Below are 12,933 nucleotides of genomic sequence, written 5' to 3' on the forward strand. Positions count from 1 at the left end.
ATGTCTAATGTTTTCTTGCTTTGAGTGACACGCAAAAAAAGTTGAATGCCTGTACTATGGGCATGTTGAAGGGTTAAAACTATAAACACGGAAAGAAGGCTGTTCAGACGAGGTCCATTTAGTGGGTCAGACCTTCTGGCTGCCCCAGGCTCCCTGGAAGCTTTCCAAAGGCTGTGATTAGCAGCCATTCAAGCTTCCTCTCGCTGGAGTCAACCTGCATTGCACAGGCACCTAAGCCAACTGACTATTTCCCTCCAGCATCCGACCAATGACGCCAGTTCTTGCAATGTGGAAAAAGGGAAGGTTTTTCTGTCCTCCATCCCGCCCTTGTTTGTTTTTTTTTTCTTTTTTAATTTATTTTTTTGGGAATGTCTCATGGAAGAACAGAATATGTGTGAAGTGCTGCACAGGCATTTCAGGATGAAGATGTCTGAAAAATGAGTCAGGGTGTTTTTACCCCCTTCTCTCATATTTGACCACGGCAGCGGAAAGTTTTCATAAAGAGAAGGATCACAAGAATTAGGAATAAAGTATCACCAACCTCAAAAGTAGATTTAATGGTATGAGAGCAGCTATTATTCCTAGCACTGTGAGAAATGCTCGAGGAACTGTGGCTCCAATAACACAAGATATCAGTGAGGCGATTGACTGTGACTCTTTGTGCTGGTGAGGAGAACACAAGGGAAGAACTAAAGCAAAAAGAAGTTATGCTGCATCTGTGCAGGCCTGACGGGTGGCGTGTTCACCAAAAACTACATTTCACAGGGTCCCAAACTGGTATTTCCTGTAAAAGGAAAAATTTATTTTGCTTTTTGACACCCCCGCCCCCATCTCCTGTGAAAACATTCTAGGGAAAAACAAAAAAAAACAAAAAAACAAATCAAAAAACACCAAAGCCAAAAATCCTCAACTCTTTCTTATATAAATTATAGGTGTGTGCATATGCGCACACACACAAATATTCAAGTATAAATATGTAACACCATGGTTCTGGGTATTGTCTGAAAACACGTCCAGCATTATCCCTTTGCAAAGGCATAGTTTACCTGTAACTTTACAGTAGAAAATCACAGAATCATAGAATCTCCATGGTTGGAAAGGACCTTTGAGACCATCTAGTCCAACCATACACACACAAAATAACCCCTACCATCTCTGCCACTAGAGCATGCCCTGAAGTGCCAAATCTACATGTTTCTTAAATACCTCTAGGGATGGTGACTCCATCCTCTAGGGATTGTGACTGTCCTTTTACCACGTCTATTTGCTTACTTGGTGTCTATTTGCTTACTTGGTATTTCTTTCAGGAGTTTGTCTTCAGTAATCAGTTAGGAGAAGGGGTTATGTTGATCCATGGTGGCAGTGGGTAATGTACTGAGAAAACACAGAATCCCGGAATGGTAGGTTTGGGAGGGACCTCTGGAGATCATCTAGTCCAACCCCCCTGCCAGAGCAGGGTCACCCAGAGCAGGTTGCACAGGAACGTGTCCAGGTGGGTTTTGAATGTCGCCAGAGTTGGAGACTCCACCACCTCTCTGGGCAGCCTCTGCCAGTGCTCTGATCTGTCACCCTCAAAGTAAAGTTTTTCCTCATGTTGAGATGGAATTTGCCGTGTCACAGTTTGTGCCTGTTTGCCCCTTGTCCTGCCTCTGGGCACCACTGAAAAGAGTCTGGGCCCCTCTTCTTGACACCCGCCACTGCATTCAGAGATCTAGGGAAAAGAAGTAAAGATCATGCAATTCAAGATGTAATTTGAAGAGTAGAAAAATGAAAGGGAAAGGGGCCATAGTCTTAATATATAAAGGTATGGCAAGGGTAGGGGAATGGTTTATTCTCGTGGTGACAGAGCAGGCAGGATGCCATCGCACAGCTGCGCCAGAGGAAACTTAGGGCTGATGTTAGGGAAAACTTTCTAAACGTGAGGAAAATTCAGCAGCAGGACAGATTTTCTTGGGAGATTTTGGAGTCACTGAGACTAGAGGGATTTAGGAACAATTTAAGCAAAAAAAATGTCAGAAAAATTTTGGCAAAGCACCGGTGAGAGAGGGAAAGCCTTGCACCGGGCTGAACCCATTTGCTATGCCTCTCAGGTGGGGTGAGGGGGCTGGGAAATGCTGAAGGTGGATGTTAACTGCTGATTTGGGATCCTCCAGTGACCCCTATGGCATGTTACCATCGAAGGGGACACGCTGAAGCCACCTCTGCCCTCGTGTGCCTCACGGGCTGGGGTGGGGGCATCCCATTGCCTCGCCTGGGTAAGAGACGGGGACAAGCGACGTCACTAAGCACCCCTGGAGTAGTCTAATGAACTCCTTTCGGCTTGCAGGTATCGCCGGGCACCAGGTGATCCCGTTGCTGAACACGGGGTACAGGCTTCCTCAGCCAGCGACCTGCCCGGAGCCGCTCTACCAGCTGATGCTGCAGTGCTGGAGCGCGGAGGCGGGCAGCCGGCCCACCTTCAAGGACCTCTACGGGCAGCTGGAGTGCTACTTGGAGACCGACTCCGAGTTCTAGGCCCACGCCCTGGATGTGGTGAAATGAACTCCCCATGGCGGGGGGCTGAGGGACCCCCAGGTGGGGGCTGATGGACCTCCACAGCGGGGGCTGTTGGACAGGCGCCAGCTGACATGGCTGAAAGGGAAGGGGGCTGTGAAATCAGCCTAAACTCCCTCGTGCAGGTTCTTAGGGGATGCTGAGGGATTCTGGTACATTCTCATCCCTGCGCTGATACTCAAAGACACCTAAAATTTTTGCTGCTGGCAAATGTTTTGCAAGACTAAGCATGAGGAAGCTGGAGGGGTGGGGGGCTTCTAAAAAATAAAATGTCTTCTATTTATTTTTTAAGTAGCAGATTGCAAGAACGAACAAATGGAATGGATGTTGCTCAATAACCATGCTAGCATTTTGTCATTTCTTTATGGGAATAATTATTTGCTGTTCCTTAGATTTTTGATTCCTCCACGAGGTTGTTCTCGTGAAGGAATGTGATGGCTCTGCAGAGCAGGATCTGTGCTTCGAGCATAGATTTAAAAAAAAATTGTAAGAAAAATAAAAATAAAATAATCCCATGACTGTGATCATAGCAGAATCTAAATTAATTGCCTTGCCTAGACTTGAAGTACATGTGCTGTTGCTGTATCAGAAAATGAAACGGATGTTCATGAGAGAAAAGGAATTATTTTATTTTATGGATGTGAAGAGTGATCTTTTTAGTTTGTCTACTGTTCCTCTTTTACAAGAATAAACACAATTATTATTATTAATTATTGAAGCTGTTTGCTCTGAATGTTGTTAAATAGTGCTAGGGAACCGATGAGTTATTGTCCATTGAAGTGTAAGGATATGTTTTATAGTTCTTAGTTTGAGGAATATTGGAGGAAAAGATATTTTAACATGAACTCAAGACTCCCTTAGCCTTTTAGAGTGACAGCTTCTCCTGTCCCGCTGCCCAAATCATGGACCTTCTTCAACAGGGCAAGGCCCAGGGCAGGTCTAGGTATTTTGCAGGGGAACTAGGAATCCATGCTTCCATCTTCTCCAGATGTAACTTTAATACAGTAGATTTAAATAATAGATGATCCTTCTTTTTTTTTTTGTTCCATGAGGAAACGGATCCCAGGTGCTTCTGCTAGCAGTCTTTACAGCTACAGATTTTAGTTGTGCGGTTTTTTTCCCCCATTTTTTCTAATTAACTACAATATCGGTTCTGCTAAAACCTGATATCACTGTGACAGTTTTATGTTTTCAATTGTGAGGCTTAGAGAACCAAGTTTCAATTATTTACTTATGATTCATCAGTTAATTATTTAACAACATAATTCAGGAATTAAGAGCTGTACTGTGTTAGCATAGTGTGAGCTCAGTATGAGTGTGCTACCATTTTCCTCTAATATCAAAAAAGGGTATAAATAAATGAAAAGATTCATTACTTTAAAGGCTGGGCGTCTTTTATTACATCTTATTCTTTTCTTCTCTTTATACTTCAGATCCATTCATCTCAGTGCCTTGCTTCTAATTTTTAATTTCCTTTTCCCCTCCTTTACTTTTGGAAGGCAGCGCACCTTTTTTTTTTCTTCTTCTTTTGTATGCATCTCTTATGTATTTGCTATTCAAAACTCCTTTCCTTATTTATTGTTTTTTTCCTGTTTCTATCTCACTACACTTAGAGTCTTTCTAGTGTTCTGTCTCTGTTCACCTTCATTTTCTGCATAGTGTTTCTCCCTACTAACTCCCTTTATACTAATTACATTTGTAAAGCACAATACAGTGATAATTAATTAGCTGTCATAGCATCCATACGATTTTGGAAAGTAATCATCCGCTCTGAAAGAAGAAGAGGTTAAATGGCTTTGCCAAACTCATCCTGATAAGAATTGGCATGGCAGGAACTGGGAGACTCCCAGGCAAAGTCTCGTGCTGTAATACCATCCCTGTTTGTTTTGAGACCCATGCTAGCTACTGGCTCATGGCCCCAACAAGATGTTACTTATGATTATCAAACCTCCATCAATCCATGTGTCTCTCATCTGGCTAGGAGCTCTTTTACACTCTTACAGTATGAGGTTAGCAAATCCCACAGAGTAGGTTTATGTAATAAGAATAGGAATGCTGTTATTTGGAAAGATCTCTGTGTCAAACTTGCAACCTTGATGTTCAAGCACTATTTCTAAGATGATTTTTCAGACTGAAAACATTAAGAATGTTGAGAATAAAAGTTGAGTTTGCCCAACTCAAAAGAAGTGTTGATAAAAGAAACACAATCTTAAAAAGCACAGATGTGTGCAGTTCACAGGGGTCTAGGTCTTTTTTTTTTTTTTTCCCCAAAGATGAGTTGCCAGGAAAAAAAATTGACAGCAGGGAAACAGCAAAGTTTTCAGAATTCCAGATTATACAAACTGGTCCAAGCTGTTGTGTGATGGCCTTTGCCCTTGGGTGGAAGTCAGCAGGATCTTGTAGGGCTCCACTGAAGTGATGCCAGTAATTCTGAAGACAGCACATTTGTACAATAAATATCTTCTTAAACCAACATATGGGGAATAGAAGGTCTGTTCATCCAGCGAAGTTGACTGCCTTGTCTCCTTAATTTCTCCTATAGTCAGATGACCGAAAGAGGCTCCTTGAGATGGTGAAATAGTGCACCAAAGTTGCATGTCTCCTCTGAAGCACCCCTGACAGGCCTCTTTCTGTTTGATGCTGTAAAGGTGTCCAGGAGAGATGAGACGCTAGGATGAGGGGTGTGTGTAGCAACCCACATGTTGTATACCAAAATTAGCTGTTTCAAGCTCGCTTTACCAAGTGTGGCCCCATGAACCACCTTTAACTGAAAGGAGCAGAAGCTGCCCGTGGGCTGCACCCTGCTGAGCTGTGTGTGGAGCTGGGTACACGCATGTGATGGCCTCCAGGCGATGTGGCCTGGCACGCTGGGCTCCTGCTGGCAGGTGTGTTCCCCTGCTGCTACATCCTGCCATTTTCTCTCTTGTGTTTTCTCTTTGCGTGCTTGCACAGCCGCAGGTGGTTAATGGAGGTTGGATCTGCCAGCTGCCTCTCTCGAGTGTGTGCTGGCCCAGGGTGGGAGAGAAGCAGCAGCACTGGCTGAAAGCAAGAGGTAGGTTCACTTTGGTGCAGCTCATTATAGGCAATGCATCAAATAAGTTTATTTTGTATTCATCTTTGAGGCAGCCTGTGCATATTTGGCCTCCCCAAGGCGATGTACTGTAGGTGAAGAGGTGCAGTCAGTCTTCGTCTTTCAAGCCTGAACACCATTTCCACCCTATTGGTGTGTGTCCTGTGAGCAGTGCACCCTCTTTTCTTAGCAGAAGTTGAAAGCAAGGGAAAGCAGGAAGGCAGGTACGTTATGGGGCCAGAACTTTCATTTTTCTCTTGCACTGGGTTGCTCTGCGAAAGTCTGGTGCCTGGTAGAGCCCCTTTGCCACTATCAGCCATCCAGCTGAGGCCAATCTTGCAAACCACAGATGCTGCTATGAGATCCAGTGATTCCTCATCCTGGATTAAATCCATGTATTTGCACTTGCTCCCTTATTTTTCCCATCCGTAAACTGCCGTTATACCAGTGAAATTCTGCCACTATAGTATGAGCTCTAATTTTGGATCTCTTTTTCCCTGGGCTGGCAGGGGAACAAAACAGAGAAAAATTAGCAATGCAATGGAATCAGCAAAGCTCTGGAAATGAAGAGTAATGTGGAAAATTAATCATTTGTTTTCAGCTCTTTCTCTCCATATTTTTGCAGTCAAATGGATCCATTACTGAGAAAGACTGGAGGAAGAAGGCGGCAAAGGGTGATAAACCTTCACAGAGTTCAATTTGCTTACAGGCAATGCAACAAGCAAAACTATACCTTTCTAAGTCCAATTCCATTTTATGATAATTTTATTTCTATGATGGATAACAATTATAGTCAGAAGTCTTTGCTATGACTTGATTTAAATTAAACATCAATGTTATCATTTCCAGTTATAGTGCACAGCTAGATGGGTTTAACTTATCTCATTCTATTCTTGAGGCCTTTTATGTTCAAGGTTCTGCTAAAGCTATCTATTGCACTTGTTTTTACCTGATGGATCATGGAGGGAAAATAATGGATTCAGTTATGAGAAACAGTAATAGATTTTTTTGAACTGACATAAATTTCTATGTTTAGATAGAATAAAAGGATCAGGAAGAGATAAGTTGAATTTTCTACAATAGACCAGTCCTTGTGAAATTCACTTCACATAAATTGTACTGAGACGTCTTTTATGTAATGTTTTATTTATGTAATTCAGTTATTCTTTCAGAGCTAAATCATTTTATGTGGCCTTACAAAAGATAACTTAAAAATGTCCAACCAGAAAGAAAGAACTTCTATTTTTCTTAAACTCCGCATTCTTCAGGAAGCTATGGAGCAATGCAATTATTTTGAACTGTGTTAGGGAGTCCCTAGTGTTTATTTTCTACTCCCATTGGAGAACCTTTCCTCACTTTATCTGTATTCAAGAACATACACAGGGACACCAAACGTGATAGGGCAACAGGGAATTTTCTACCACTTGTACTGCTTTCATTTTTTTTGTCCGTTGTATCTCATGCTTGCTGTCTGAATCATCATAGAATCATAGAATGGTTAGAGTTGGAAGGGACCTTAAAGATCATCTAGTTCCAGCCCCCCTGCCATGGGCAGAGACACCTCCCACTAGACCAGGCTGCTCAAAGCCCCATCCAGCCTGGCCTTGAACATTCCCACAGGGATGGGGCATCCACAACTTCTCTGGACAACTTGTTCCAGTGTCTCACCACCCTCATAATGAAAAATTTCTTCCTGATATCTAATCTAAATCTACCCTCTTCTATGAATGACTAGACTATGAGCAGCAATTTTCTTTGTGTGGATTTGCAACTTAAAGCATGCAAGGAACTGAACCAGCAGAGTGCATAATGTTATTGTGGTTCCAACTCAACAAACTATCAGTGCACAGAATGGAGCACTTGACTTATTCAAGCGATTGCTCCTTATAGTCTCATATGTGCTTCCGTTTCACTCCTTTAAAAGGTGCTGTAGTATCATGTCCACTCAGTGCTCCCATGGTCACTGCGACTCACAGGTCAGCTATTTGTAGGGTATGGATTTTGGAGCAGATAAAAATGCTGCATGTAAAAGTTGTGCCACAGTGATCAAAACGATACGGAAGTGTAGTATATTTCTATGGAAAGCTGCGTGCCTGCTATTCTGTTCCATCAACATTTGGGCCAGATGTGTTCTCCAGCATGTGACAGAACCCTGCCTCAGTGCCCTGTTGGAAGAGCTTGCCCAGAAGAACTCGGCATCTACTCAAACAAAATACTGAACTGGGGTCTATGAAAAAATACTTCGTTCTACCCAGGCTTACTATTAGCAGGTCCATGTAATTTATTTTTTCAGTCTTAGGTGTCTCAGGAAAGACTAATACAAAAGAAAAAAAATCCATATGAGAAATGGCATGTATAAGCAAGCTGGAGAAATCACTGAAAAGTACTTTGGCATTTTAATCTTCACAGCTGCATTGTGTTGAAGAATTCAGTCCTTCCATATTTTGGTATAGAGAAAATTAAAATGTACATTTGAAACATTCAGAATCCTAGAAATGAATTTTAGCCAATTCCTGGATCTAAATGTCACTAGAACTGAAAAACATGATAGAAATTGTACCTTTGTTCCTACCACTATTTTCAAAAAAATAAATTCTGTTAAAATTAGGCAGATATGTGACAAGACACGTATACAGCAACTTCTTTATTTCTTCCCCTTCCCCCCATTCTTTACGAATATTACTACAGGAGGATTAGAACTCCCACAGAGTAAAAAGAGTTTTTAGTTATGCTGAGAGATAAGAATTTTTTCTGATCTTTTTCTAAAGTAAAAAAAAAGTTGAGCCTTGAAGATTATTCCCAAAGCTACTCTTCAAAAAAAAAAAAAAAGAAGACAGAAGAAATATAGGAAGTGTTTATCATACTTTTACAATTGCTCATGTCTTTAGAAATGACAATGGTAAGACATTTCAGATCAAACAGAAAGTTGCTGCTGAATTTGTAAAAAATACTCTTTGGATAAGCTGGTTGTGCTATTTACACTATTAAGAAAAGCATGTTGTACTGCATTCTTTTCTCTAGTTACTTTGATATAAATATCTGAATGTACTGACTTCAGTGTTTTAGTATACTAGAGAATTCAAATACATATACAGCAATATCAAAAAAAGTTTTATTTTTATTTCCTATCTCCTCTGCAGCTGGATAGATATATGTCTCTGCTTAGAAGAATATGTAAACATGCTAAAGTTTTTGTTGGTCATGCATGTTTTTCAGCGTTTTTTCTCTTACTATTTTTTTCTATTCTTGATATTAAAAATTTTTGTTCAGATGTCTTTATGCTATCATTAGTTTACTTACATTTGCAAATAGAAAAAACTGTTCGTATTCCAAAGTGCTCCATTACTCTGCTAAATATTTAAAATGACCAAAAATAGAGTGTAATACAACACAAGTGTTTGTTTTTTTTTTTTCTGAGGTAACTACTTATAAACAAATACCTGCCCACTCTGTGCCACCACCAGCATCTCAGTTCCACATCTCCTTTAGAAACCAAAAGAATGAAAACTGAACTTGCATGTTCTTCTATAACTCCTTAGTTCTGGATCACTTTGCACCAAAATCAAAAGTTTCAAAAATTTATATTTCACTGTTCCTCCTACCTCATCTTCTAAATGTAGGCACCAGTTCTCCAAAGTGAGCAATGTCATCTGAAGCAACACTCTTATCACAACACTTCGATAATAACTCTCTCTCCTCTTCCAGTTGTTCCACCATCAGCATTGCCTGTCTCCTTAGCAAGGTGGCTCTCATCCACACTCTCATCCCTGACAGATACCAGATCAGTTATGGAAAGAGAGACATGCAGTAACAAGTTAGAAGCCCACAGGTCTTCTCTGATTTATTTAACTGTCGCTCTGCCACACGCACATACATTGCATTCATAAGACAGACTCCTATGGCAGTTGACAGACTGCCTCAGGAGTTAATGAAAAATGACTCAATACAAATCTTTGGGACCCCTCAACTATGAATGAATAATATTACTATAGTTGGATTTATAAGTTACTGGAATTTGGAAGAAATGAGGTATGAGAGCTGCTACACCAGAAACTTCACAACAGCCTCCCCTGAAAGAGAAACACAGGCCTGTTTCTGTAGGAGGAGGTGGTGGGAAGAGAAATTCATTGATGGTAGGGCACAAGAAGTTGTGGTGCTTCCCTAAATTCCTGACATAAGGGTTTTAATGATCTGGCATTTTCCTGTGAGACGAGAAACAGAAAACGGACCAGACTTTTAGAGGAGGAAATAATCAGTGATACAGGGCATGACTATAGTCTGAGGTGTTACCAAGGTATAAATCTGCAACTGTAGCTGGGTCAGAGGGCAGGCTGCTGTCTTCTTTTTCTTTCTACCTGTGCTGTGACAACATGAGAGCCTGGCTCTTGGTCAGTCTGCCTCAAAAGGCAAACACACATCGGAGACCAAAACTGAGAGGAAATTTTGTCACTGTCAGTTGCCTTTAAAAAAACCTCTGCCTTTGCTTACAAACCTGTAAGGCAAACAGTGGTAAGAAACTTGAAGTATTTCTTTGTACGCTATGGATGTGTGTAGAACTCCCCAGCCAGCTGCAGGGTCTCCAGCTGGAGTAGCTGCTCTCATCTCGCTGCGGCCATTTGAAAATAGCAGCTTCTAACTGGGATCCTTCTGACTTTTGATGTGGATGAGACCTCTCATTCCTGAAATGTCACTGGTGTGCATTGGATCTCACACACAACCAAGACAATGTTCTTGCCTTGGAAATTCTGCAGCGAAAAGCTTTGTTTCAGCAAGTGTTTATACCCTGCTCAGCTCCTTTCCTGTGATTTGAGAGATTTCACAAGACTTTAGGTTGCAGTAGCAGAAGGCCCATTCCCAGTACTGTTGACTTTCTGTACGCAGAAGTAGACGAAGGACTTGGGTAAGTTAACACAGTTTCTCAGGAGAGTTTAACTAAGAGATGAGGAACAAAGCAAAGAATTCAGAGCAATACATTAATTTTTTTTTGTATCGGTTATCTATTTTCATCTTTAGGTTTGTAAGGGTGTTTCATTTTACCCTTTACGCTTTGCAGCTTATTAAGCTTTTTTGTCCTCACAGGAAAACCTAGTCCTGACCAAAGCCGTTACTAATGTCCACAACATTCTAGCTAATTTTAATTTAGCTTGACAAGGGTAATATTTAGTGTCAAACTGACTGAATTGGCCAAAAATTGGAAGCATTCTTGTGCCAAGCTCATTTCCCATCATGCTTGTAGCTTTACCCCTGTATAGCCCTGTAATGCCACGAATTGCTATGTAAGGTCAGCGGTAGGATGAAACAGCTTCAGGGTGACCCAATAGCTCTTCCCATCCTGGCACCACTGTGGTATATGGTCATATCACTGCATGTCTGGCTCCTGAAAACACTTACCACTCCACTTCAGGAGCAGGCAATGTAGCTATGATTTCGCTCTAATCAATTGTCACGCTCATAAAGGAAGCGTATTTGCTAATCCCTGCCTCATACAGTGATAAGAGATTTCACTATACTTGTGGATTCTGGAGGTCTGATAAGTGCATATCGCATCCTCTTATAGGTCCCAAAACTCTAAAATAATGCTGTGATTTTTTTTTTATTCACCCTTGAGGTAAGAGATATGGCTCTAGCAATCAATTATCATGTGAAATGATTCTTTAGGGCAGAGATAAAACATCCAGAGTATTAGAGAATAGCCATAATTTATTTCTTTAATTCTTCATATAACTAAATTATGAGTTACAATGAGAAATTACACAAGATTTATTTAGGATGGATTTTGGAACTTTATTGCGGGAAACATACTTAACAGTTATAAATTGTTTATTACATTGGCCCATCTTTAGCCTGATCTGTCGAATAACTGTGTTCTCAACAGTGAATTCTTAATGTACTTTACAGCATTATAATTTAAATATAGTGCAAGTGTCAAATATTGATTTGGAGTTAACTTATGACTGATATCTAAATCATAATGGTGCTGTTTCTTAAGGCTAAAACCATCTGACCCCTTACTTTATTATCTTTTATATTTTATGAGTAAAATTAAACTTCTGTCCTTCTAAAATTAAAATTTACAGTTGCACAATCTCGACATGAATACATTACTGTGGCTGTGAAGGCAGTTAAGAAACCTTCCGGTACTTCAAATAGGCTTTTTCAAATTAGGAAATAGCAATTTTCTTTATGGTATTTCCCTACTTCAGGCAAAGGTGTGACTTCAATCTGCGTGGATATAACAGAGCAAGCTTTACATTACAAGATAACTTGGGGTGCCACTACCAAATAGTTGTAGGAAACTATAATCTATTACCAGTCTCACGGAAAAAGCTGGAGAAATGTATCATGGAATTAGTCTCTGCAGTTTTGTGACGTTTTGGCCTCACTGTTAGCAACACTGTGCTAACTGGTAAAGATGTATCAGGTAGGCTAACATAAGTTTCAACAACTGCAATGAAGATATATCCTCTGCACTTTTGAGAAATTGATAAGGAGAGGGCTAAATCACCTAGTTATCCAAGTTCAGTATTTTGGTTTCAGAAGAGAAAGATGAAAGTTTAATAAATAGTCTCCTGAGTGGCATTTTTAGCTAGCTTTTAAAATGTCATTGTTTCTTACCCATCATAAGTAACTCAGAATTCAGTACCTCACAAATGTTCAGATGAAAGCTTTTACCCTGTGTTACTGCAGATACACTATTCCTGGGTTCAGTTAAGAGATTAAGAATCGCCTGTAAAAACTTCAGACTCACTTTTGATTTGCAGTGTGAAACACTGAAAATTATTTATCTGCCTTAAGTGGATGAAGGTGAGATAAAAAGACAGGCGGCAAGGGAGAATGTCTATAGGGATAGTCTAAAGACCGGCACTGCAGTCAAGAGTGTATGACAACCAAATACCTGGAGTCCTTCTCTGGATGTTTCCAAGACAATGAGGCCAAAAGGTTGGGTCTCCTTGTGACACCATGTGAGTCCAGTAGAATTTAGACATCATTTGTTGATCTTGGCTAAAAAAACATAATTCCAAGAAACCCACCAAGCTTGTTTTCAAAGACACAAATGCCCTTATCTGTTTGACTACATTTCCTTGTGTGGTATAGGAGTATTTTATACCGGTATAAAATTTAAAAAAGGCTTTTTTCAAAGTTTACATGGTGAATGAGGTCAGCAAGGCTTAGGTACACCAGTCTGTAGCGGGCGCAACAATGTGCCCTGTGTGGCATTAGAAGCAGCCACCTCTGTGTCCCTGGTTTGAACAACTAGGCTCTTTGGCACAGGACAGAGCTGGGGGGGCAGACCCACATCTCTAGGCACC

At 40.8% G+C, this 12,933-nt stretch overlaps 1 protein-coding gene across 1 annotated transcript in view; it reads left to right on the forward strand.

Annotated features, from left to right (window-relative positions):
* Positions 1–3,858, forward strand: part of FRK (fyn related Src family tyrosine kinase) — a 52,870-nt gene extending 49,012 nt beyond the window's left edge. Inside the window, exon 8 of the mRNA XM_063331096.1 lies at positions 2,327–3,858. Within this exon, the coding sequence (XP_063187166.1) occupies positions 2,327–2,514 (188 nt within the window). The 3' untranslated portion in view covers positions 2,515–3,858. The remainder of the gene's footprint in view (positions 1–2,326) is intronic.
* The last annotated feature ends 9,075 nt before the right edge of the window (positions 3,859–12,933 follow it).

This window comes from Chroicocephalus ridibundus, chromosome 3 (genome assembly GCF_963924245.1).
Source record: "Chroicocephalus ridibundus chromosome 3, bChrRid1.1, whole genome shotgun sequence".
NCBI classification, from domain to species: domain Eukaryota; kingdom Metazoa; phylum Chordata; class Aves; order Charadriiformes; family Laridae; genus Chroicocephalus; species Chroicocephalus ridibundus.